General features: G+C 46.9%; 1 protein-coding gene across 1 annotated transcript in view; it reads left to right on the top strand.

Moving 5' to 3' along the window:
- LOC138287520 (V-type proton ATPase 116 kDa subunit a 4-like) overlaps positions 1-27,557 on the top strand; it is a 237,330-nt gene that overhangs the window by 186,860 nt on the left and 22,913 nt on the right. The window contains exon 20 of the mRNA XM_069227986.1: positions 8,863-9,034. Coding sequence (XP_069084087.1) covers positions 8,863-9,034 — 172 coding nt within the window. The remainder of the gene's footprint in view (positions 1-8,862; positions 9,035-27,557) is intronic.

The following is a 27,557-nucleotide window of genomic DNA, read 5'->3' as shown; positions in this document are numbered from 1 at the left end:
ATTCCAGTGAGACAGTGAAAACACCCTGACATATACTCACAAACAGGCCAAAAGTGGGGGTAACAAGGCTAGAAAGAGGCTACCTTCCTACAGTGTCCACAGGCCAAGTACTGTGCACTGATCAGAACAACACCAACAGGTCACACCGGGCAGCATTGGGCCACCCGAGTGCAGAGGTGCAGTAAGGTGTTGAGTGACCAATGGTTGTCTATGGGAGTTGGACCCTGTGACAAACAGGCTGCAGGCTCTGGTTAGGAAGCCAGTCAGGGACAACAAGCAGGTAGGTAGTAGACCTGGGGTGCTTGGAGATGTAGGTGCACCTTTTGTCCTCTTCTCCTGTGCCCAGGGGCGACGGATGCAGGGGTCAATCAGTCAATTAATCAGTGCTTGTAAAGCGCAGCTACTCCCCCATTAGGGTCTCAAGGCGCTAGGGGTGTCTTTAGGCATTGGGTTTTCTGGTCCGGGAGCACTCGCAGTCAGGGGGTCTGACTTGTTGAGTCTGCAGGCATTGTCAGGTTGTCTGTCGGGGTGACCCAGGGTGGACTCAAGCTCTTATGAGCCGGGGACGTCATTGGCACCCGGGCCCCCCTCAGAAGGGGTCAGAGACAACTGGTGCAGTGGTTGCTGGAGGTGTCAGGTTTCCTCTCACCACAATACTGCAGGAGAGGGCGGCCTGCGTGCAGAGGCTGCAGGCAACTTGGGGGAGTCCAAGATGGGTGAGACCACACTGGTTCGGTCTCCGGGCAGCCAGGGACCATCAGCCTTCATCTCAGGTCGTAGATGTCGGGTGCAGTGGTCACTTTAGGTGTCAGGTCTTTGAGGTTTCAGCAGCTTCAGAGTCTTTCTGGAGTTTCTTGTTGCAGAGCAGTTCTACTGCTCAAGGGAGACTTGAGTCTTTTTCGAAGGCTGGACAAGTTGGCTTCTTGGGCAGAATCCTTTGAGGTCAGCAGGCAGTCTGGTGTGGTCAGCCGCTTCTTCTTTTCCTCTTCTGCAGGTGCAACTCTTCATTGTGCTTGTCTTCTAGGTCACCAGGAGCTTAGTTCTAGAGTTAAGTGGTACCACCTAAATATTCAATTTAGGGGCATTACAGGGAGTGCCATGCAGTAGCCACTGGGCTGACCACTTTTAGGATGACTACACACTTTCTATCACTACTTCCCCTGGGAATGGGCATAACCCAAGCCCCAGTAGCCTAATGCCTTCCAAGCAAGATGGAGGAATTTAAAAAGTAGTATCTACTTCAGCTCGTCCACCTTAGGGTTGGGTGCTGCCATCAAAATGTGGGGTCAGGACAGGGGGGTTTGATCATCTCCGCTATTTGGAAAGACCTGCGTTGCATTACAAAGGTGGCAAGGCCATTGAAGCTTCCTGCCCTTTAATGTCCATCCTGCCTGGGGGAGGTGGTAACACGTCCGCCCAGTGCAGGTTTTTGTCCCAGGCCCTCGAGAGTGCTTCCTCCCACCTTGGGGGGGGGAGGGAGGAGGCAAAAATGCATCTGTGGTGGCTGAACTGGTCAGGAGCAGTCAATCAGCACACTAGTGGTTGGTAGGTTTTCAGGGGACACCTCTAAAGTGCTCTCTGTGTGCAGTTATTATTAAATCCATCACTGGGATCAGTAATGGTTTATTATTATGAGATGTTTGATACCAAACATCCCAGGATTCATAGAACCCATCATGTAGCAGGGGAACTAATAATGACCAGTGTGTAGCACATGCTTTTACAATGGCTTCCCGATCCATTTACTATGCCTCAGAATCGACAGAGACATAGCAGGGGCATATCTGCTTATGCATATATGCCCTCGCATGTGCCTTGATGCACCCTGTCTTAGGCACATACAGTGTTAGAGGACCTGCCACACGGGGGTGACAAGTCGTGTTTTTAATTTAGCCTGCACCAACACACACAGTCCCCAATGGTAGGTCTATGTGCTAATCATGTTTTACGCCAATTTCGACATGTTTTAGGGGCCAGAGCACATACACTGGGGAGCAGTCCCCCTGTGATAGAGTTCAAAAATATCAGTGAATGAGTCCCAAATAAATTATAATCAGTGTGACCACCCAATAGTGGTCCCTTTGCAACAGTACCATAATCACCCAAGTATTGATAGCAAATGTTGTCTTTTCCAATTCAAACATTTTATTGCTGTACAATCTAAAAGTCAGATGTTATTGTACACATAAAATGTCATTGCTTGTTGGGGATTTTGGACCCTTTTGCTTGTTTGAACTTTTCTGCCTACTGAATGTATATCACTCAACCCTCCTCTTCCACCACAAAATCTTCCAACTTATTGTTTTGCTTGCTGCTTGGATCTCAAGAACTCAATATAAATCTCACTCCTTTATTCTCATCTTCAGTAATGCAGATCTATGCGTAATCCTCACAAGTCTTATTGTTGCGTTGTCTGTCCTATAAAAGTAGTTTATGCAGGCCAGACAGATTTTATCAAACTTCCTATGTTGACTAGTAAAGTAATATGTATTTTCTGCATAGTGAGTATGTTTCAGAATATGTTAGCATCTCATCACTAATTGTGATTCTAACTGTTTCCAAAACGCAGTCACGTTATTTTTGGTGTTGCTACTTCTATGACCTAATATTATCACCCCCCAGGTGTGCTGAGACAGGATAACCCAATAATCTGGTTAATCACTGGTTTCTAGAAACCCTGTACTCTTGAGCAGGTCACTTTATGTGGACTATGTAACCATCAACAGCCCCACATCTCCAGCATGTTTCTGCTATGCCTTGGAATATCCTCTTTAGCTGTTTTGGTGTTAAATGTCAGTTATACATCAGCTCGTAGTGTTTTATGTTATGGAAGGCACTTACAGTTTCTTGCTACATTCTACCCCAGTGTTTTCCATTACTTATCTCCAATCTTCCTGCTCAAAGTTTGCTCCCAGGATTTCACTTTTTTAAGAATATTATAAATATTTTGATACTACCCCCATCTAGAAGGTGTACTTAATCACTAACTGCTCAAAAGTTGTCAATGTCCTCGTCGCAATATCTTTGTTGGCTTGGTGCATTACCCACTGGCATATTTGAGCATAAGATAGTCGATCGGCCTCTGTCAGCTTAAACTCTTGTTTACAATGGTTGAAGGATTTAAGCCAAAGTTTGTCCTTTAGGCTTGAAACAATGGCCTGGAGGTACTGATAAGTTGGAAGTAGCCAGAACTGTAGTAAGAAAAGCAGGAGGGTAACCTGCTGTCACCCTATGTCATCACAGACACGGTTTCCAGGCCTGGACCTTCGTATGACAACTTGGTGCATTTTGGGTGGTGTTCTCCCTATTTTGTTTCTATTGAGCTAATTAGACCAATACATGTGATAGCAATGATTTGTAGGTTAAAGGCCAGGACTTACGACTGTGTCCATGATGATACAGGTTGGAAACCAATGGCTTAGAAAAGTAAACTAAAGGAGTTATTGTGCAACAAGGCGCAACTCCAGAATGGTTTATTTACCAAGAAGACCAGAAACACTTGTCCAGCAGAGGCAGGGTATATTGATTGATAGATTGTTTGGAAAGACCCGAGTGCAATATCCACGTGCGAGACCTGAAATGGTCAAAGATGTTGACTAAAATAACAGTACAACGTCCATAGATTTTTTAATGATTAGATTCCCATTCTGGAGGAAAATACTCCAGTTCTATGTACACAACCAAACAACATCCACATTCGCTCTAGAACACTGGAGTTACGACTCTAGTGGCTAAAGTACAAACCCCATCTCTTCAGTGGCCAATAACCCAAATAGCGAGCAGCAGGTCTAATCCAAACACACCTCCCACCTGTTCCCAAAGTAATAACCCCACACTTGGCGTGCACTCATTCCAGAGTACCAGCTGCTCCAAGATACACTGCCAAGGCAGATCAAATATAAGAAACTGATGTAAGGGTGCACCAAGAAGATAAAAAAGTCGCAATCAATTCTGAATTATTCCAAATAATATTAAAAAGCCGGTAGCTATTCCTACCATTTTCATTTTACTACACCGTTGTGCGTAAAGCTTTCAGCAACAATGTTTCACTCCACACACTCTTCAGTGTATGCATTGCAGTCTCTCTGACCCAATCTTGCAGCTGATGTTTTTTACCAAAGCTAAATTAATTCTGCTGGATCCTATTAAAATATTCACCTAGTCTCACCCTAGGTCTGAAACTCATGGCTCACACCTCGCCTTGCTTGCATAGCCCCCAGGCAACTAAATAACTGAATTTAGGATACTCTGGGTCACATTTAAAAAGACTTTGAGATGGTACAAAATCATGCAGCATCTTGTGAAAACTGCTTTTTAGTGAAAAACATTTTCTGCACTGGAAAATAGCCCTAAAAGTAACAAGAATAGTGTTTTGTGCTGCTTTGCATCAAAGATTCGTCCCATGTGTGGGTCGAATGGATTCCCATGCTGGCATCCATGGTTGTTGATGCAAAGCCCTATCTACTAACAATGGTTGACAGAACTTTGTGCCAAAAAGGCAAGCACTAACAAGGAGATATGTTATTGCTTTTCCAGACATTTCCCACATTGCACGTTTTGCATGTACAGCACTCATCCAATGTGTAAACATGTTTTAAAATTAGTCTAAGCATGGTATCTTGTTCTAGAAGGATACCCTTCCAGTACAAAACATATGCTAGACAGTACATACACACACCTTCACACTATGCTGCAAAGGTGTGTGCTTAGCGCTAGGCAACCTGTTTGTGTACCAGTGCTGGGATGGAGAGCTGTAGTGCCATATCATAGTAGGTTTGACTCTGCACTGTTCTTTTCCTTTATATTTGGAAAAAATGCAGCACAGTTTAAAAAAAAAAACTTTTTAGCTCTCTGTCACATCTACAAGGCTCTGCATAATCGGGCATCCAAATACACCGCTGTCCTGACACCGCTTTACTAGCTGGCTTTCCCTAATTAATTTCTCATGATAAGAACCTATATGATAGATGCTACTGTGTACATTGTATATGTTCAATGGAATGATGTATCAACAACGTGTGGAATACACCATTCTTCGTGGCTCTGATACTTTTCCTTTTCGGATGCTCTACTGAAAACTTTGCTTGAAGGATACTAAACCCGACTGTTCTTCACTCTGTGTGCAGTCCAACTTCCAAGTGTACTAAAAGTTTCTGGCTAGCTTGAGACTTATAAACAGTTATTAGCTCTAACAACTTTGTACTAATAAACTAATCCTGATCGCAGTGGAAGACTGATTCATAACAATGTCTGTGGCCTGGCCACTGCGGCAGTGCCATGTCCAATTGGTGCTAATGACAATCTTTTTGCATGGTGTACCGCCAGATGTTTGCCTTGACTGTTTTTGCAGGTTATAGAATGTTGCTAACCGGAAGCAAAGTGCCTGTGTTCCCTATTTTAACATGATGAAAATGACATATTTCTAACTGGCATACATATAAGACCCTGATTTATTGTACAAAATTGTGCTTGGGGCCTGTAAGTTAAATATAACAAGTGTACTACAGCATCCATTGTGCCATCCACTACAGTGACACTGTAGCAGGACTGCTGATCTAGCCACTGCAGCCTGGCAGTACAGTTTTAAACTGCAAACTTGACTTGCCAAATGCCAACCCCTTCCTTTTAACTATTAGTAAGTCACCCCTAAGTAGACCTTACTGCATGGTCTGTGTAGGAAACTGGCTATCTAAGTAGAGTACCAATGTAAGGGGACACTATGCAGATACAGGTTGGAAACCAGTGGCTTAGAAAAGTAAACTTGAGGAGTTATGGTGCAACAAGGCACAACTCCAGAATGGTTTATTTACCAAAAAGCCCAGAAACACTTTTCCAGCAGAGGCAGGGTATAGTGATTGATAGATTGTTTGAAAAGACCCAAGTGCAATGACCACGTGCGAGATCTGAAATGGTCAAACCCAGGAGACCCTTATTGGTTTAAATGGGTTATAATAATAATCCCAAATGCTCTCTTTTTTGGTAGTGTGGGCGAGCAGATTAGGCTTATCAGAGGGTAATTTTAAGTATTTGTTGAACACACAGAATCAATAAATTAGACACATACTCAAAGAAACTCAAGACCAATTTTTAAAAAATAACATAGATTTTTATCATATTTTACACACCAAGATATTCAGGAACAGGCAAGTACTTTTTGTGTTAACAATATTTCAACACTTAGAAATACATCTGTCATGTTTGAGGTATGAGCCTTGAACACAGTAATGTTAACATATGGGGAAGCACACTGCACAGTGTCACTTGCAATCGACTTTCAGGACTGTTCTTCTGGACTTAAGGTAAGTAGGGGCCAAGATCTCTAGAACCACCAGCTGTTTCGGGTTATCTGCCCTTGTGTTACCAGATGCAGAGGTGCTCCTAGCATTGGTAACCTCAGAGACTAAGCGATAAAGTCAATGGGAGCTGTATCTGGATGAAAAAGGCTGCAAAAGGGGACATGGTGATCAGTCCAGCTGAGCCCATGGCAGGGCTCGGTTACTGAGAGTCTCACCTTTGCAGACACACCATTGATTCTCTTGAGCCCGGGCTGGGGAGTTTAGGTGCTGAGATATTGTGTCCAGTGGGTCCATGTTGTGAGAGGCTCTCACTTTTTGGACGTCGATCTGGAGACAGGGGGAGACCTGACAGCAGGGCTACTCTTGATGCTGTTAGAAATAAAACAATTAGAAATAAAAGTAATAGAGCTACTCTGTGATTATACTCCAAGGATATATATAGGAAACCACAATTATATGTCTAGTCAATATGTATTTAATGCATATGTCAAAAACTTATTTCACAAGTGCCAGCTTGAAATGTTCAAAATTGCACTATGCTTCTGTTAATTCTATTCATTTAGACATACTTCATTGGATCAATCCCATATTTCTTTGATATGTTTATTATATTTTATAACAAATTATGATAAGTACCCACCACACACCAGGCCAGCCTCCTGCACCTTGGGTTTAGGTAATTGTTCTGTTCCTCTGGTAGGCTGAACATCTGGGCTCTGCCCAGGATATTAATTTACTTCAAAGAGACCTATCCTGTCACAGGCAGATGCAGCTAACACCTGGGAATTCCCCATTTCCTTGTCCCTTCTGGCCAGTAAGACATCAAGCCCAGTGGGAGAGGAGCTGCCCAGAGAACAGGTATAGACTAACCACAGGGGAGGGACTGCTCATTTCCTTGGTCACAACCTTAGGGTGGGCACAGGAGCTCTGCACAGGGGGGGAGAAAGATTCTCCCAGATTGGTTTTAGGGAAAAAGAGTAACTCTGGGATTGTTTGCAGGAGGGCACACAGGAAGTGCTGCAAAAGTGGGTAGGGTTGCCACTGGGAATTTTTACCCTGCTGGCTAGGGAGGAGCCAGGAGTCCCCCTAATCCCATAGGCTGGTGACTGGCGTAAAGAGCATTTTCTGGACTTGTGGAAGAACAGAATAGAACTGGACCTGCTGCCTGTGACCTAAGAGGAGCCTGTTCTGTCTCTCTTGTACCACGGACAAAGAACTTGACTCCATGGGGTTGACCTCTTTTTTAACCCTCAGGGACACACAAGCCATAAAAGGCCTTTCCTGCAACTGACCACTTTCAACAAGACCTACCCTTGAACCTGCTGATGGCGTCTGCTAGAGTGAGTCTTGACCCCCACTTGCTGTCCTCAATTTCCTGGACTCTTGGTTTGTGTCAAAGTGTACTTCTTCTAGCAACTCCTGAAACCTGAGACTTAAAAATATTTTGGCTCCAAAGACCTCCTTAGAACCAGGGCAAACATGCCAAGCCTATCTAAAGAAGGCATATTATCACTGGGCCAAAGAGACAGGTCGCTCCTCTCTGATCTTTTCCGCAGCTGCAAATTAGAATTTGCAGTACTTCACAGAGAAGGTATCTGGCCTTGTGCAGCCCTCTTTGACTACAGTCTTGCCCTGCTGGAAGAATATGAGCTAGAAAAAGTGATTAAGATTGAAATCTTCACCAGATTAAGGCAAAGTATCTGCCCAGAGAGGGACCATTCTTGGGCATAACATTCAAATTTCTCCCAGTTTGAGCTTCCCAGCCAAAAGTCAACAGCTTCACTGAGACCTCATTCAGCAGCTGTCCAATGTTGTGGAGCCTTGCTTAGCTATAGCCTTCTGCCTTGCCCCTTTTGACTTCCATTTCAGAGGCAAAGTCTAATGGTAAAACTTCAGACCGTTTCAGACTTAGTTTCTGTATCTGATCCATGCACCATCGCTGTTAGCCTTAACTTGTGCCTAGATACCGATCAAGAGCAACCTGATGACTGCGGGTTGCTTTTAATTCTTTTTAATTTAACTTTTAAAAAAATTAAATTCATAACTTCTGTTTCACTTTTTGCCATTTTCGTATAATTGTATTTATTACCATATTCTCTATTTTTCTAACTTGGTTTGGGATTTTATTGTGTTGTGTTTTGACTTTATTGCTGTTTTGGTACTGCATAAATACTTTACACATCCCCTCTAAGATGAACCTGCCTGCTCTGTACTGTAGCTACCAGAGGATGCCATTGAGCTCAGCTTAAATTAGTGACTTCTTAAAAAGGATTGTGGTTATTATCTGAGGTGGGTATCTATTCCTTTAACTAATTCCCCAATTTCTTAGACCAATGTTCAGACTAGCCACTGGTTATTTAATTGATTCCCACTCAGATTTGTTGAATGTAAATTACCTCTTGTGCATACCCTGAAAATCTGATATTGCGCTGGTCCTCATGGACCTTTATCAAGCATCCCTCATTTAGACTTTTCTTCAATGTATTGCTCTCAGTTTGATATTGCATTATGTCAGTATTGTAATGTTGGTGGCTGGTTCTAGTTACTGCTTCTCTTGGTCTTTCAGAGCTGTCAGAGGTTCTCTGGACCATGGTGATACATGCTGGCCTCAACAGTGCCTCCTGGGGAGGGCTCATCGGCGTGTTCATCATCTTTGCCGCCTTTGCTGTGTTGACAATTGCTATACTGCTTGTGATGGAGGGTCTCTCTGCATTCCTGCATGCCCTGCGCCTCCACTGGTAGGTATCCTGACTGTGTGCTCAGATGTTTTAATACAACATTATCAATTTTTCGGTAAGCTACATCAAAATAATCTGGTGCATCATGTTTCTTCGGTAATGCAGGGTTTTTACACTCTGATGTCCAGTCCTCATGTAGATTACAGTTCCTCCTGTGGATATACCCTAACCATACTTTGTCCGTTCTTGTTGTGGTCAGGGGTGTAACACAGGGCCCGCAGCTCCTGTTGGAACTTGCCACTAGGACCATTCGCTGACCAGGAACTGGACACCACTTCTGGTCAGCAAGGGGCAGTATATATAGGTGGGGAGCAGGAAGCGGACACAGAATGAGACACGCGAGGAAGAGAATAAAGCTCATTGCCCCCTTACCTGGTCTCCGAGTGCTTTAGTTGGGTGGGGCACGCCGACGCTACAACCGACGACGAAGGTGGGGAATTGGATGCCATCGCTGATCACCGCGCACCCCTGCTTGCTGCCCCGGCTGCTGCCCATTTGGGGTGAAGCCCTCCCAGCTGCAGGTGCACTGCCCAGTGCACGCTCACTGCTGCTTGCTGTACCCACTAGCCCATGGCTGCCTGGGCCCCCGCATCGACGTCTGAGTGTCCTTGACGCCGATCCTGTCATAGCTGCTGTCTTGCGGGATAAGCACGGCCGTGCCCAGCGTTTGTTCTCCCTACGCGTATCTTAGCAGATCGTGCGAGATATGGGGACTGTGTGACCTCACAGGGCACCCATCTTGAAGTGAGGCATTCCTGTCCAATTGGCTGCGTGGAAACCACAGCAGCCATCTTGGGGATAGGCACACAGCCATATTGGAGTCAGGCACTACACATTTAAAGCCTTTGGAACTACTTAATACTTAGTGGAACCGGAATTGCACTGTCAGTACGCTGCTGATCGCTCATTCAAGCCTGGCAGCCTCTGCCACGTGTGGCATACCTGCGATCTACTCTACGCATCTGCGATCATGACGTAGGTGAACAACAAAGGTCCAATTCCCAGCACAATCTACCAGTGCCCGTTGCCATTTGACCTCACTGACTCCCAATCGAAAGGTGCTCGATGGGGAAAATGGATCAAGCATTTTGAACTATATCTAAGTGCCACTTGCAAAGGTCACATGGACGAACAGGCAAGGGACTTATTCCTCAACCTTGTTGGGGATGATGTGGAAGATTTGCTCATCACTTTTCCACCGGAGTCCATCGCAACATACAGAGGCCTAATAAAATGCCTTACAGACAAGTTTGATCCACAACGAAACATGGACTTTGAGCATTACACCTTCACCACAGCCTGCTAGCAAGTCGATGAATCCCTCGACGATTATGCAACACAGCTGCACAAACTGGTTACTTACTGTGAATTTGATAAGTTTGACAATGAGGCAGCAATACACCTGTGCATCATTGAAGGATGCCACTCAATGGCATTCAGGACAAAGGTGCTGAAAGAAACGTTCACTCTGGACAAGATACTGACCATGGTATGCTCTGAGGCCATGGCTACCTCTCACCCCATCCAAATCGGAACCGGGAGGGCGCGGATAATGGAGCAAGCTGATCGCATGGCCGGAGGCCATAACAAACGAGACAGGCCATCACTGCCACTGAAAGAGAAACACTTGCAGACCTGCTATCTCTGCAGCCTGGAATACCCGCTTGCTGACATGTGTCCAGCCATGGGACACAAGTGTTGGAAATGCAACCGCGACAATCGCTTTGCAAGTGTTTGCATGAATAGAAACGTCAAGGCAGAGAGGAGTCGTCCTGCCTAACCACGTGCATCTGAGAGTCGTCATGCACGGCACATGGAAGCACAAAATCGCAGCTCTTCTGCTGACACTGACACCACCAGTACAAGGAGTACTAATGAACGCCTCTACCTTGTGCCAGACTTTCCAATGCCAGCACGCACAACAGAACTTGTCCAACTATTAGATAAATGCCAAATACAAAAGACAGCAACGGTGGAGATCCAGATCGGAAGTCACGTCACACGATTTGTACTTGACATTGGAGCCACATGAAACATAATGTGCATGTCAGAATATGAGATAATGAAACCCAAACCACCGCTCATGCCCTCTACTGTCGATGTGTTCACATGGGGAGTGAGGAGACCGGTAGTGAACATGGTAAACTTTGTGGAGACGCTCACATACAATATGTCTGTACAGGAAGAGGTGCACGTACTACGGGACGATGTCCCAGTACCATGTCTGCTCAGCAATTTCACAGCGCAAGATACGTCCTGGCGTGGAGATGGGTCCCCTCGCCATGACGTATCACACTACGGACTGTCAAAACATCTTGAAAGATTTCCTTGTGCTTCTCAAAGGTTTTGGGATGCTCACGGATGCACAAGTCACCCTGCACACCAATGAATCTGTCAAACTAGTAGCTCAGACCCACCACAGAGTCCCCATACATCTCCAACCACAGGTAGAAGAAGAACTGAAAAGTGTGGTAGCACAGGACATCATTGAGTCTGCAGAAGGACCGACACCATTGATGTCACCCATTGTAGCTGTACTAAAGAAAACCATGAAGATGATACGAATCTGCGTCGGCATGCGGTTAACGAACACTGCCATAGAAATAGAACGACACACGGCCCCTCATCTGACCGACATGATCAGCTGCCTCACTGGACCCTGCATCTTCTCCGAGCTAGATTTGTTCAAAGGCTACCATCAGTTGGAACTCGACCCACAGTCTCATTACATCACCCTATTCTCCACCCACTTCGGGCTGTTCCGCTACAAGCGCCTAAGCTCTGGGGCAGCAGAAATATTTCAGGAGATGGTGAGGCAGATAATTAGATATATAAAAAACTGTCTAAATTACAGTGACGACATCTTATTATTTGGTTGTGAAAATGAAGAACATGACTCAGCCCTGTGGGAGGTATTCAAACTATTAACAGTAGCTGGCCTGGTGCTGAACAAGGGAAAATTCGAACTGGGCAAAAGAGAACTCGTTTTCTTTGGACACATTTTCTCCAGAAAAGGAATGCGGGCAGATCCCAGCAAAGTAGAAACACTATGCAATGCATGACCTCCAGAAGACGTGGCAGAGGTACGGTCATTTCCAGGTCTAGCGAGCATGATACATCAAGGACTTTGCAACTGTAAGTACCCCACTTAGTGAACTGACCAAACAAGGACAACCCTTCCTCTGGACCATGGATTGTGACAGAGCATTCGAGGATATCCCATGGGCCATCAGAGATGTAGATCGTCTTGCTTACTTTGACACGTCCCTATGCACAGAACTCACAGTGGACGCCAGCCCAGTAGGACTACGGGGGATCCTAGCACAGCACAACCCTGGAAGAGACTCACCATGACACCCTGTTGCGTATCCAAGTAGAAGTCTATCGGAGGTGAAAAGGGCACATTCCCAGCCTAATAAAGAAAGTCTAGATTTTGTGTGGGTGTGTGAACACTACCACATGTTCATCTATGGAAAACACTTCACCATAATCACTGACCACCAGGTGTTGGTCACATTGTACAGCAACCCCAACGCAAAAATACCAACACCCATAGAACAATGGGGGATACGCCTGATGGTCTATGACTATAACATTGTGCACACCCTCTGCCTCAGGCACCAGACACCCCGTCCATAGCCGAAGAGTATCTTAACTTCGTGCTCCGACAGAACACGCCTGCCCAGATTACGATGGAGCAACTTGCAAAGGAGACCAGACGGACGCAACATTACAAGCAGTCAAAACACTAATGCAACAACAGAGGTGGAGGCATGTGACCACCAACAGTGCAGTAGGCGAAGGGATCAGGAAAGAGGAACTTTTGACTTTCAAGCAGGTGCAAGAGGAACTGTCTGCAACGAAACAAGGAATATTGCTCCGGGGCACTAGATCTAAAAGACACTGCGACAGCAGATAGGTAGCCTTGCCCATGAGTCACACCAAGGAATAGTAGCAACAAAAAAAATGCTTAGAGAGAAAGTGTGGTTCCCAGGACTTGACTGCCTAGTGGAGGAGATGATCATGAACTGTCACATCTGTCAAGTGATAGGAAGACCACCAAAGCCAGAGCAGTTGTGCATGTCTGACCTCCCTGAGGCGGTCTGGACCACGTTAACTGTGGATTTCTTTGGTCCCATGGACACTGGCATCTACCTCCTGGGTGTCATTGATGAATACTCCAGTTTCCACTTGGTGCGCCCAGTGTTGTCCACCTTAGCCACCGCCACTCTCCCAATCTTAGATGACATCTTTGCAGCATGGGGTGCCCCGTTAACACTAAAGATATACAATGGACCCTCATTCTCAGCGAACAAATAGTGCAAATTCCTGGCATACCTGGGAATACATCATTGGAAAATAACACCATTGTGGCCTCAAGCCAATGGCGTGGTGGAACGGTCCAGGGGCACCATAAAGAAAACCATTCAGCGAGCCAAGCTAACACAAATATCTATAGGCCAAGCAATGTGGCAAGTACTTCGAGACTACCGTAACACCCCGCACAGCTCCAACAGGCGATGCTCATCAGAACTAGTGCTGGGAAGAGCAAGCAGAACTCCTCTTCCTCAACTGGCCACCAAGACATGACTGATCACGACTACGTTGCTGCACGTGACAGAGAAGCTAAGACAAAAAAGAAAAGGTACGCTGATTCTGGTTGTCATGCCACTGAGTCCATTCTGTGCCTGGGAGAATGTGTTCTTGCACGACAACGTCAGTCATGGAAATCAGTCAGCCCCTTCCCGAGCAGGGCTCTGAAAATGACAAAGATCAAAGGGTCAATGATCACAGTGGAGGCTGGGTTCTACTCCATCACCAGAAACAGCTCTCACTTCAAGGAGTTCAGGAAATCAGATGATGAGGAAGGCGAACCAAGGCCTAGTGCTCGTCGAAAGACCCCAAGTGCAGACGACGGAGGATCAGGAGAAACAGCGTTGTTGACTGGGGATGATCATCGCCAGGCTGATGACACAAGTGAAGACACTGGCCAAGAAAGGGGGAGTTCACACCCCACGCGAGTAAGCCAGAAGCCCAAAAGACTGATTGAAGAACTATGATGACTGCATCAGTCTCAGTCTCTCTCAGTCTCTCGGTCACTCTCTCTCTCTCTCTCTCGCACTATATCCACATATATCAGGTGGCAAACAAAAGGTGGGGACGTGCATATTTTTGTCAACAAAGGGGGAGATGTCAGAACATGTCACTAGGGCAACGTATCTGCCACTCGCTGACCAGACCAGGAACCGGACACCACTTCTGATCAGCGAGGGGCAGTATATTTAGGTGGGGAGGCGGGAGGTGGACACAGAGATGCGCGAGGAAGAGAATAAAGCTCATTGCCCCCTTACCTGGTTTCCGTGTGCTTTCTATGGTCTGGGCACAATAACACTACAGTCCCCAGGCTTCTGAACCCTGAAGGGGGCCCCTCACACACTTATCCAGTGACCGCAATGTGGCTAGAAATAGAGGAGTTCTTGCTGCTGCCTCGCTGCAGCCTGCTGTGTGCAATGTCCCCATTAGCAAACAGAAAGCAACACTGATGCAACAATTTTGATTTATTGTTGAAATATATGAGGCCCGGTGAAAAAGAGTCCCTGTGACTGTCTCTGTTCTTAACACAAGAGTGAATCAGAAAGGAAAACAAGGAGAAGAAGAGAAGAGGACACTACTGTAGGAGGCTGGCCTGGCTTGTAGTGGGTACCAAGGGGTACTTACACTCTGTACCAGGTCCAGTTATCCCTTATTAGTGTAGAAGAGGTGTTTCTAGCAGCTTAGGCTGATAGAAGGTAGCTATAGCAGAGCAGCTTAGGCTGAACTAGGAGACATGCAAAGCTCCTACTATACCACTGGTGTCATATGCACAATATCATAAGAAAACACAATACACAGATATACTAAAAATAAAGGTACTTTATTTTTATGACAATATGCCAAAAGTATCTCAGTGAGTGCCCTCAGTATGAGGATGCCAAATATACACAAGATATATGTACACAATACCAAAAATATGCAGTAATAGCAAAAGGAAGTAATGCAAGCAATGTAAAGTTACAGTAGATTACAATAGGAGCACATAGGTATAGGGGAAACACAAACCATATACTCCAAAAGTGGAATGCGAACCACGAATGGACCCCAAACCTATGTGAGCTTGTAGAGGGTCGCTGGGACTGTAAGGAAACAGTGATGGTTAGAAAAATAGCCCACCCTACGACCCTGAAAAGTAGGTGTAAAGTGCACCTATAACCCCCATATAACCCCCAGAAAGCACAGAAGTCGTGATAGGGGGTTTCTGCAAGGAAGACCAACACCAGCAAAGCAACAACAGTGGATTTCCGGATCTGAGTACCTGTGAAACAAGGGTCAAGAGTTGGCAGATGCCCAGGAAATGCCAGCTGAGGGTGCAAAGAAGCTGCCACCGGATGGTAGAAGCTGTGGATTCTGCAAGAACGAAGAGGGCTAGAAACTTCCCCTTTGGAGGATGGATGTCCCACGTCGTGAAGAAGCTTGCAGAGGTATTCCCACGCAGAAAGACCGCAAACAAGCCTTGCTAGCTGCAACGGTCGCGGTTAGGGTTTTTGGATGCTGCTTTGGCCCAGGAGGGACCAGGATGTCGCCACTTGGATGAGGAGACAGAGGGGGCGCCCAGCAAGTCAGGGAGCCCTCACAGAAGCAGGCATCACCCGCAGAAGTACCGGAACAGGCACTTAGAAGAGGAGTGAACCGGAGTCCACCCGAAGTCACAAAAGGGAGTCCCATGAAGCCGGAGGACAACTCAGAAGGTTGTGCACTGCAGGTTAGCGTGTCGGGGACCCAGGCTTGGCTGTGCACGAAGGAAATCCTGGAAGAGTGCACAGGAGCAGGAGCAGCTGCAAATCACACGGTACCCAGCAATGCAGTCTAGCGTGGGGAGGTAAGGACTTACTCCACCAAACTTGGACTGAAGAGTCACTGGACTGTGGGAGTCACTTGGACAGAGTTGCTGAGTTCCAGGGACCACGCTCGTCGTGCTGAGAGGGGACCCAGAGGACCGGTAATGCAGTCTTTTGTTGCCTGCGGTTGCAGAGGGAAGATTCCATTGACCCACGGGAGATTTCTTCAGAGCTCCTGGTGCAGAGAGGAGGCAGGCTATCCCCAGAGCATGCACCACCAGGAAACAGTTGAGAAGGCAGCAGGATAAACGATACAAGGTTGCAGTAGTCGTCGTTGCTAATTTGTTGCGGTTTTGCAGGCGTCCTGAGCAGTCAGCGGTCGATCCTTTGGCAGAAGGTGAAGAGAGAGATGCAGATGAACTCTGGTGAGCTCTTGCATTCGGTATCTGAAGAATTACCCAAAGCAGAGACCCTAAATAGCCAGAAAAGGAGGTTTGGCTACCTAGGAAGGAGGATAGGCTAGTAAAACGGGAAAGAACCTATCAGAAGGAGTCTCTGACGTCACCTGATGGCACTGGCCACTCAGAGCAGTTGAGTGTGCCAGCAACACCTCTGTTATCCAGTATTGGATCTTTCATAAATTCACATGCTTGAATCATCCCCGTCGTCGAAGTGGGAGTCCCACGGTACATAAAATAGCAATAAATAATAAATAATTTTTGTTTGCCATAGGCTATAATGGAGCCAGCACTTGCTCACATAGCCTATCCATGTCCTTTTGTGAAAGGACCCAAACCTGCCTGCTGTCCAATCAGGCACCATCACCCTCTAGAACCTTCTCCAGAGAAGCTCCCTTCCTCAGATTTTCTACTGCACGTCTTGTGAAGGGAGTCTCCCTGAGCTCTGCTCAGTTTTTCTTCTACTTCAGAATTTTTTCTCTCAAAAGAGTTGAAAATATGTCAGATTCTTCTAGGAAAGGCCTTTTCCGCCCTTGCAAGACCTGTGGAAACAAAAGGCTCCATGTGGATGACCCACATAAAGACTGTTTGTATTGTCTCTACCCACAACACCAGGTTAAGGACTGCAAAATATGTCGCACCTTCTCCACAAATACCCTTAGAGACCGTGAGGGCAGGCTCCTGACATGGTTACAGGCCAAATCCTGTACTTCAGGTGTGGAGAGTGGGTCAGAGAGGCCACACAAAAGGTCCAGATCTGAGGACCTAGGCCACACAGAAAAATCCAGGAAGAGGCAGAAATCACATCATGGGAAGGGCTTACAGACTTCAGTCTCCTCTGAGCCTTCCTCTCCTCTTCAAAAGAAGGAGTCCTACCGTCTATCTCCTTCCTCAGAGCCTTCCACTTCTGGAAAAATTACTCTAAAAATTAGATCGACGACGACAACACCGTCGACGACCGTGACGACGACGACGGTACCAACAACTACCGTCTCCACTACATCGTCGACGAGACCGTCGTCAGCGTCGACGACCTTAACATCGACGGTAAGGGATCCGATCCCCTCTCTCAAGACTCCGTCGACGAGTATAGTAAAAACATCGTCGGTTGCAACACTGTAGACGACTGCCCCGTCGACTATAACGTCAGCGACACCATTGTCATCGGCGCTTTCGCCATCGACGGGGACACAGTCAAAGAAGCTACCGTCGACGACACATCCGTCGACGACACTACCGTCGGCGAAACCATCGTCGGCGACACCACCGTCGGCGACACCACCGTCGATGAGACCAACGTCGACGGAAAAATCTGTACCATCCACGGCTGCATCAACTTTCACGCCATCGACAGCAGTGGTGCCTAGTAGACAGGTTCAGGCCACTCCTACCTCTTCCAGGTCTCCAGATCTCCGATCCATGGTCAGGATCAGATCTCTACCTGCACCGGACATTTATCCAACTGACACATCTCCAAACAAGGTGTCGGCTTTAGTACCCAGTCATCATCTTGACTGGGAGGAATCTGACGAAGGTCCTTTCGGAGATGCACATAGCCCCTCGCAGCTCCATGTCAAGTACCAAGATGAGGATGAAGAGGATGAGTATGAACAATATCAACCATACTACTCTCATCAGGAGCAATATTACGAAACACGAGAGCCTCAACACAGAGATACTGTACAAATGCCTTCCTCCTTAATCCAGGATTTACAATCCATGCTTCAGGATTATAGGAGAAGGTTCCCAGCGGAAGATCAAGCACCAGCGCCGGTCTCACCAGTGACACCAGTTAATGCTCCTCCTCCTCCAGCTACTCCAAGATTGGCATCCCACTCGGTGTTAGCTGCACCCCCCCAGAGATGAAGGTTACACTTCAGGGGAAGAGGAACAAGAAGAAGGCGAAATTTCCACTCCACAACATCCTACTGAGGAATGGGATGATTACTTGGCCCCCACTCCTTCTCCACCACCTCCTCGCCCCTCTGATTCTCCGCCCGAGGACATAGGTGGTTTCCATAATCTTATGGACAGAGCCGCGGTACGTTTCCACCTTCCAACATCTGTCTCCCAGTCGGAATGTTTCCTACATGATTTCAAGGAGCAATCACGGAAGTCGGTACGGTCCATTCCGATTATTGATTTCATATGGAGCGAGGGCACAAAGATTAGGCGAAACCCGGCTACGGTTCCTCCAGTTCCACAAAAACTAGATAAAAAATACAAGGCAACCCAAGATTCTCCGGCATGCCTTACTGGCCATCCAAAGCCTGACTCAGTCATCTCACAGGCTGCTCAAAGACTCTCCAAAAATCCATTGACGCCTATCTCTACTCCTCCAGACAAGGAAGGTCGCAGACTGGACAATATAGGCAAGAGATTCTCCTCCATGTCTGCAATCACTGTCAGGGCAGCAAATTCTTTAGCGATCTTAGGCCGATATGACCGCCAAATGTGGTCCGACATGCAACCTTTCCTGGACCTCATCCCTGAAAATAAACAAGCAGAGGCACGAAAGATCCTACAGGAAGGTGAGCGTACGTCGGAAGAAACTATTGACTGTGCTCTTGACATAGCCTCTACTGGTTTCCGCCAACTAGCGGGTGCTGCGGTCTTACGACGGCAAGGTTGGCTCAAGGCCACATCTCTTAGACCAGAAGTGCAGTCCTGAATCCTAGACATGCCTTACGATGGCGAATCTCTATTTGGCAAACATGTGGATGACGCACTTCAAGCCATCAAGATGGACACAGACACCGCCAAGTCCCTGGGTACCCTGAAGTACCGGAAACAGCCCTTTCGAGGGGCTAGAGGCAGAGGTTTCACCTCATTTCAAGGTTCCTTCCATAGACAATACCAGCAATCCCAGTACAGGCCTTCATACCACCAGCAGTACAGGCAATCATCGACTGCCTCCTATACCAGACAAGGAGGTAAACGAAGGCAGGGTTCGCATTCCAGAGATCAACCCAGAAAACAATGATCTTCTACAGGCACCGGCTATGCTCCCCCAATGCCCACAACATCAGCAAATAGGAGCAAACATTTCCAACTTCATCCAAGAGTGGAAGAAAATAACATCAGACAGATGGGTGCTGGATATAGTGACAAGAGGTCATACCCTGGAATTCACACAAAAGCCACCGCTTCACCCATCCAACATCAGGCAGGTCTCTCCATCTTCGTCTGCTTCAAGCATAAGTCTTCAGCCTTCTGGCCAAAGGGGCTATAGAGGCAGTTCCTCTGCAACAACGGGGTCTCGGATTCTACTCAGGAAACTTAACAAGTTCCTTCGGAAACAATCCTTCAGAATGATCACACTGTCAGATATCTTGCACCTCTTGAATCCTGGAGATTTTATGACAACTCTAGATCTCCAGGACACCTACTTCCACATGCCAATACACCAAAAGCATCGCAAATATCTCAGTTTTACAGTAGCCGGTGCCCATTATCAGTTCAGAGTCCTACCATTTGGCCTCAGATCAGCTCCGAGAATCTTCACGAAATGCCTTGCCCCAGTCGCAGCCTCCCTCAGAAGCAAGGGTTTCCAGGTGTTCCCATACCTGGACGACTGGCTCATAAAAGCTCCGTCATCTCTACTAGCTTCCAAAGCCACAAACGCCTGCCTAAAACTATTCAACAGTTTGGGTCTAACAGTGAACCTACAGAAGTCAGTCGTGCTTCCCGCACGCAGGAGAGTTTTCCTGGGAGCAGAATTAGACACTATCCAAAACAAGGCATATCTTACCCTAACAAGGCAGCAGAAGATGACCCAATTGGCTGTCACAATCTCCGCAAGAAAGTTCGTTTCAGTACGACTATTCAAATCGCTTCTGGGCATGATTTCGTCAGCCATAGTCCTAGTACGGCTAGCAAGACTCAAAATGAGGCCGCTGCAAGAAGAACTGCAACTTCAATGGACCCAGTCACAAGGATCCTTCGACGACTTAATAACCATCACACCAAAGGTTCGGCAGGCGTTAGAATGGTGGTCTCACATCAACCACCTCTCCCACGGTCTAACTTTTCTGGCACCAATAACAGATTTCGTCATCACCACGGACGCCTCCTTGGAAGGATGGGGAGGCCACTTACAGGACATGCGCATTCAAGGCAGATGGTCCAAGCTCCAAAAAGAGATGCACATAAACCTGTTGGAGCTGAAGGCGATTCATCTCTCGCTCAAAGCTTTTCTGCCACGCATCGCAGGATCATCAGTGTTAGTCAGAACAGACAACACAACAAGCATGTTCTACATCAACAAGCAGGGAGGAACAAGATCCCTCTCCCTCTCAAGAGAAGCTCCGTCTCTCTGGAACTGGCTCACACTGAACAACGTCCGCCTCAGGGCAGAGCACCTGGCTGGGGTCAACAATGCTCTAGCAGACTCTCTCAGCAGGACAGACGACAACTGTCACGAGTGGGAACTCAACCAGACCATACTCGAGGACATCTTCCAACGTTGGGGTCGGCCGATCCTAGACTTGTTCGCCACCAATCTGAACGCCAAATGCCAGTTTTTACGCCAGTCGATACCCACTCCCGGGGTCGTGGGGAAATGCTCTTTTGATAAGATGGTCCGGGATCCTTGCATACGCTTTTCCCCCCATTCCACTGATTCCCAGGCTCCTCAGGAAAATGAAGACCGAATGCTGCAGGATCATTCTCATAGCCCCCAAGTGGCCGAGGCAGTACTGGTACACGGAGCTCCTACTCCGGTCAGTAGCCAATCCAGTCCGCCTCCCTTGCAACCACAATCTTGTAACGAAGAATCAGGGTCTCATCTTACATCCCGACCCAACTTCACTACACTTGCATGCTTGGCTCCTGAGTACAGAGAGTTCCAAGATATGAACAATGATCAAGAATGTAGGCTCATATTATCTAAGGCACGAGCAGAGAGCACGAACAAGACATACAAACTCAAATGGAAGAGATTCTGTGTTTGGTGCTCTCAGAACAATTTTCACCCATTTCAGATTAATCCTGAGCAAATTCTTTCTTACCTTCTCTCCCTCTCCAAAGCTGGTCTTTCCCATGCATCAGTCAAGATTCACCTAGCAGCTATAGCCTCTTACAGACGATCGGCTGACATGCCGTCTATCGGCTCAACCAGAGTCATCAAACAGTTTATGAAAGGGCTGTTACGCACCTTTCCTCCGGTACGCTTACCTCCGCCAGAGTGGCACCTTAATATTGTTCTCTCCCAACTCATGAAAGCTCCTTTTGAGCCCATTCATAGGGCGGAACTCAAATACATCACCTGGAAAGTGTCAACCTTGCTCGCTCTCACCTCTACCAGGAGAGTCAGTGATATACAGGCATTCACTACTAAAGAATCCTTTTTAGTTTTCTCTGAAGACTTCGTTATGCTCCTCAATGAACCCGTTATTCTACGAACCTTTTTTCCAAACCCTACTATGATAGCAGAGAGAACTCCCCACTCTTTGGACATCAAACGATGCCTAAAATTTTACCTGCAAAGTACCAAACACATCAGAAAATCAGACCAACTCCTAGTATCTTATTCTCTGGGACGTCAGGGAACAGGAGTAACCAAGGCCACTATAGCCCGATGGATTTCTTCAACAATCCAATTTTGTCACACCAAGGCAGGAAAATCCTTGACTAGGCGCCCGAGAGCCCACTCCACAAGAGCAGTCTCCACATTGGCTGCTTTGTTTTAAGGTATTGGCCTTGATAAAATTTGCCAAGCTGCGACATGGAAAACTACGCACTCCTTTACGCAGCACTATTGTTTGGAGTCATCACAAAGAACAGACTCTCTAGTAGGACAAGCTGTGCTACGCCATCTCTTTCATTAAGGTGAGACCTTTCCTTAGTTATAGTCATATGGTTTGAGATGCAAATAACCATGTGTTCGATGGCATCTGTCGCTGTAGGTACACATGTTCTGCATAGTCCGCCATCTGGTGTTGGGTCGGAGTGTTACAAGTTGTTTTTCTTCGAAGAAGTCTTTCGAGTCACGGGACCGAGTGACTCCTCCTCTTTGTCTCTATTGCGCATGGGCGTGGACTCCATCTTCGATTGTTTTCTTTCCGCCATCGGGTTCGGACGTGTTCCTGTCGCTCCGAGTTTCGGAACGGAAAGTTAGCTAACTATCGGAAGATTTCGTCGGTATTGTTGCGTTCGGGATCGGCTTAGATAGAATCGACACCGCATCGAAGTTTGAAGATCTCCGGTGCCCTTCGGGGTAGCTTTCGATCCCCCGTCGGGGCCTGGTCGGCCCGACCGCGTGTAAAACAACGCTGATGGAACGGACCCCGTTCCGTTTCTGTCCCAAATGCCACAACAAATACCCGTATACACACCAACATTTGGTCTGTAACCTGTGCCAGTCACCTGAGCACAGTGAAGAGACTTGCGAGGCCTGTCGTGCGTTCCGGTCCCGAAAGACACTCCGTGACCGTCGAGCAAGAAGACTTCAGATGGCGTCCACGCCGACAGCACACCGAGAGTTCGAGGAACAAGAGGAAGAAGAAACCTTCTCGATCCACGAATCGGACTCCGAGGAATTCGACGATCAAAGAACTGTGAGTAAGACGTCGAAGACAATACACAAGAAAAGTGACAAGGCCCAGGGGACGCCACTGCCACCAGGCCATGGCTCGACCCATAAATTCGGTGACCGACCATCGGCACCGAAAAAGGCCGAAACAGTGCCGAGATCGTCCGACTCCGGTCGAGACACCGGCATGCAGCCTTCTCGGGACCGAGAAAGTGCTGGCGAAAAAGATAGACGCCGAGATAGCGGTGCCGAAACGGCTCGACGCCGAGACAGTGGCACTGAGGAAGATCGACGCCGAGAGGTTTCGACTCCAAAAAGGAAGAAAGTCACCTCGGAGCCGAAAAAGAATACAGACAGGGTTTCGGTGCCGAAACGACCCGCAACCGACCCAGTTACCGGTTCCTATTCAGAGGAGCAATCACTGTCCTCTCAGATGCGAAAGCATAGATTTGAGGAAGAGTTGCAATCCACCGAAGTGGACCATACGCAGAAGCGTATTTTCATACAGGAAGGGACGGGGAAAATAAGCACCCTTCCCCCTATTAGGAGAAAAAGGAGACTGGAGTTTCAGACAGACCAAGCACCACAAACAAAAATGGTGAAAAAGGTAACTCCGCCACCCTCTCCTCCACCTGTTACTAACGTTTCACCAGCACAAACTCCATCACATTCCCCGGCTCACACCACCGTCAGCCAAGGTGACCAGGACCAAGACGCTTGGGACTTATACGACGCCCCAGTGTCGGACAACAGTCCAGAGGCGTATCCCACAAAGCCCTCACCACCAGAAGACAGCACAGCATATTCACAAGTGGTGGCTAGAGCGGCAGAATTCCACAACGTAAACCTCCACTCAGAACCAGTCGAGGATGACTTCTTATTCAACACCCTCTCCTCCACCCACAGCTCCTACCAAAACCTGCCCATGCTCCCAGGAATGCTTCGGCACGCAAAGGAAATCTTCAAGGAGCCGGTCAAGAGTAGGGCAATAACACCAAGGGTGGAAAAGAAATATAAAGCACCTCCCACAGACCCTGTTTTCATCACCACACAGCTGCCACCAGATTCCGTCGTAGTAGGAGCAGCTCGCAAGAGAGCCAACTCCCACACATCTGGGGATGCACCACCCCCAGATAAAGAGAGCCGCAAGTTCGATGCAGCCGGAAAGAGAGTCGCAGTACAGGCTGCAAACCAGTGGCGCATCGCTAACTCTCAAGCACTACTTGCGCGCTATGACAGAGCCCATTGGGATGAGATGCAACACCTCATTGAGCATCTACCCAAGGAACTACAAAAGAGGGCGAAGCAGGTGGTTGAGGAAGGACAGAACATATCGAATAATCAGATACGCTCCTCTATGGACGCAGCGGACACAGCTGCGAGAACAATTAACACATCTGTGACTATAAGAAGGCACGCATGGCTACGAACATCTGGTTTTAAACCAGAGATACAGCAGGCAGTGCTCAATATGCCATTCAATGAGAAACAACTGTTCGGACCAGAGGTGGACACGGCAATTGAGAAACTGAAAAAGGACACTGACACTGCTAAAGCCATGGGCGCACTCTACTCCCCGCAGAGCAGAGGCACTTACAGCACCTTCCGCAAGACAACCTTTAGAGGGGGGTTTCGGGGTCAGGCCACACAAGCCAGCACCTCACAGGCAACACCGTCCAGCTACCAGGGACAGTACAAGGGAGGCTTTCGGGGCCAATACAGAGGAGGACAATTCCCTAGGAATAGGGGAAAATTTCAAAGCCCCAAAACCCCTACAACCAAGCAGTGACTCACATGTCACTCATCCCCTCCACACAACACCAGTGGGGGGAAGAATAGGTCATTATTACCAAGCATGGGAGGAAATAACTACAGACACTTGGGTCTTAGCAATTATCCAACATGGTTATTGCATAGAATTTCTACAAATCCCTCCAAACATACCACCAAAAGCACAGAATTTATCAAAACACCATTCCGACCTTCTGGAAATAGAAGTCCAAGCATTATTGCAAAAGAATGCAATCGAACTAGTACCAAAGACACAATTAAACACAGGAGTTTATTCACTGTACTTCTTAATACCAAAAAAAGACAAAACACTGAGACCAATCCTAGACCTCAGAATACTAAACACCTACATCAAATCAGAACACTTTCACATGGTCACGCTACAAGAAGTGTTACCATTGCTAAAACTACAGGACTACATGACAACCTTAGACCTCAAAGATGCGTATTTCCATATACCAATACATCAATCGCACAGGAAATACCTAAGGTTTGTATTCAAAGGAATATATTACCAATTCAAAGTATTGCCGTTTGGTTTAACAACCGCACCAAGAGTCTTTGCAAAATGTCTAGCAGTAGTGGCTGCACACATCAGAAGGCAGCAAATACACGTATTCCCGTATCTAGACGACTGGCTAATCAAGACCAACTCACTGACAAGGTGCTCAAACCACACAAATCAGGTCATACAAAACCTCTACAAACTTGGTTTCACCGTCAACTTTGCAAAATCACACATTCTGCCGTGCAAGGTACAACAATACCTAGGAGCCATAATAGACACAACAAAAGGACTAGCCACTCCAAGTCCACAAAGAATTCAAAATTTCAACAATATCATACGACGCATGTATCCAACACAAAAAATACAAGCAAAAATGATATTACAACTCCTAGGCATGATGTCCTCATGCATAGCCATTGTCCCAAACGCAAGACTGCACATGAGGCCCTTACAACAGTGCCTAGCATCACAGTGGTCACAAGCACAGGGTCACCTTCTAGATCTGGTGTTGATAGACCGCCAAACATATCTCTCGCTTTTATGGTGGAACAGTATAAATTTAAACAAAGGGCGGCCTTTCCAAGACCCAGTGCCACAATACGTAGTAACAACAGATGCTTCCATGACGGGGTGGGGAGCACACCTCGATCAACACAGCATACAAGGACAATGGAACGTACATCAAACAAAACTGCATATAAATCACCTAGAACTGCTAGCAGTTTTTCAAGCACTAAAGGTTTTCCAACCAATCATAACTCACAAATACATTCTTGTCAAAACAGACAACATGACAACAATGTATTATCTAAACAAACAGGGGGGGACACACTCAACGCAGTTGAGCCTTCTAGCACAGAAAATATGGCGATGGGCAATTCACAACCACATTCGCCTAATAGCACAGTTTATTCCAGGGATCCAGAATCAACTTGCAGACAATCTCTCTCGAGATCACCAACAGGTCCACGAATGGGAAATTCACCCCCAAATTCTAAACACTTACTTCAGACTCTGGGGAACACCTCAAATAGACTTGTTTGCAACAAGAGAGAACGCAAAATGCCAAAACTTCGCATCCAGATACCCACACAGGCATTCCCAAGGCAATGCCCTATGGATGAACTGGTCAGGGATATTTGCATACGCTTTTCCCCCTCTCCCGCTCCTTCCTTATCTAGTAAACAAATTGAGTCAAAACAAACTCAAACTCATATTAATAGCACCAACTTGGGCAAGGCAACCCTGGTACACAACACTGCTAGACCTATCAGTAGTACCCCACATCAAATTGCCCAACAGGCCAGATCTGTTAACACAACACAACCAACAGATCAGGCATCCAGATCCAGCATCACTGAATCTAGCAATCTGGCTCCTGAAATCCTAGAATTCGGACACTTAGAACTTACCCAAGAATGTATGGAAGTCATAAAGCAAGCCAGAAGGCCATCCACTAGGCACTGCTATGCAAGCAAATGGAAGAGGTTTGTTTGCTACTGCCATCATAATCAAACCAACCATTACACGCATCTCCAAAGGATGTAGTGGGTTACTTGCTACACTTACAAAAATCTAACCTAGCTTTCTCTTCCATTAAAATACACCTTGCGGCAATATCTGCATACCTGCAGATTACCTATTCAACTTCACTATATAGGATACCAGTCATCAAAGCATTTATGGAAGGCCTTAAAAGAATTATACCACCAAGGACACCACCCGTTCCTTCATGGAACCTCAATGTTGTCTTAACAAGACTCATGGGTCCACCTTTTGAACCCATGCACTCTTGCGAAATACAATTCCTAACCTGGAAAGTTGCATTTCTCATCGCCATCACATCTCTACGAAGAGTAAGCGAAATTCAAGCGTTTACAATACAAGAACCTTTTATCCAACTACACAAAAATAAGGTAGTCCTAAGGACTAATCCTAAATTTTTACCGAAGGTTATTTCACCGTTCCACCTAAATCAAACGGTAGAACTACCAGTGTTCTTCCCACAGCCAGATTCCGTAGCTGAGAGGGCACTACATACATTAGATGTCAAAAGAGCATTAATGTACTACATTGACAGAACAAAAAACATCAGAAAAACTAAACAGCTATTTATTGCATTCCAAAAACCTCATGCAGGAAACCCAATATCAAAACAAGGTATAGCCAGATGGATAGTTAAGTGCATCCAAATCTGCTACCTTAAAGCAAAACGACAGCTGCCCATTACACCAAGGGCACACTCAACCAGAAAGAAAGGTGCCACCATGGCTTTTCTAGGAAATATTCCAATGCACGAAATGTGTAAGGCAGCCACATGGTCTACGCCTCACACGTTCACCAAGCACTACTGTGTAGA

This window comes from Pleurodeles waltl, chromosome 4_1, assembly GCF_031143425.1.
Source record: "Pleurodeles waltl isolate 20211129_DDA chromosome 4_1, aPleWal1.hap1.20221129, whole genome shotgun sequence".
NCBI lineage: Eukaryota > Metazoa > Chordata > Amphibia > Caudata > Salamandridae > Pleurodeles > Pleurodeles waltl.
This window is presented reverse-complemented; position numbering and strand designations above follow the sequence as displayed.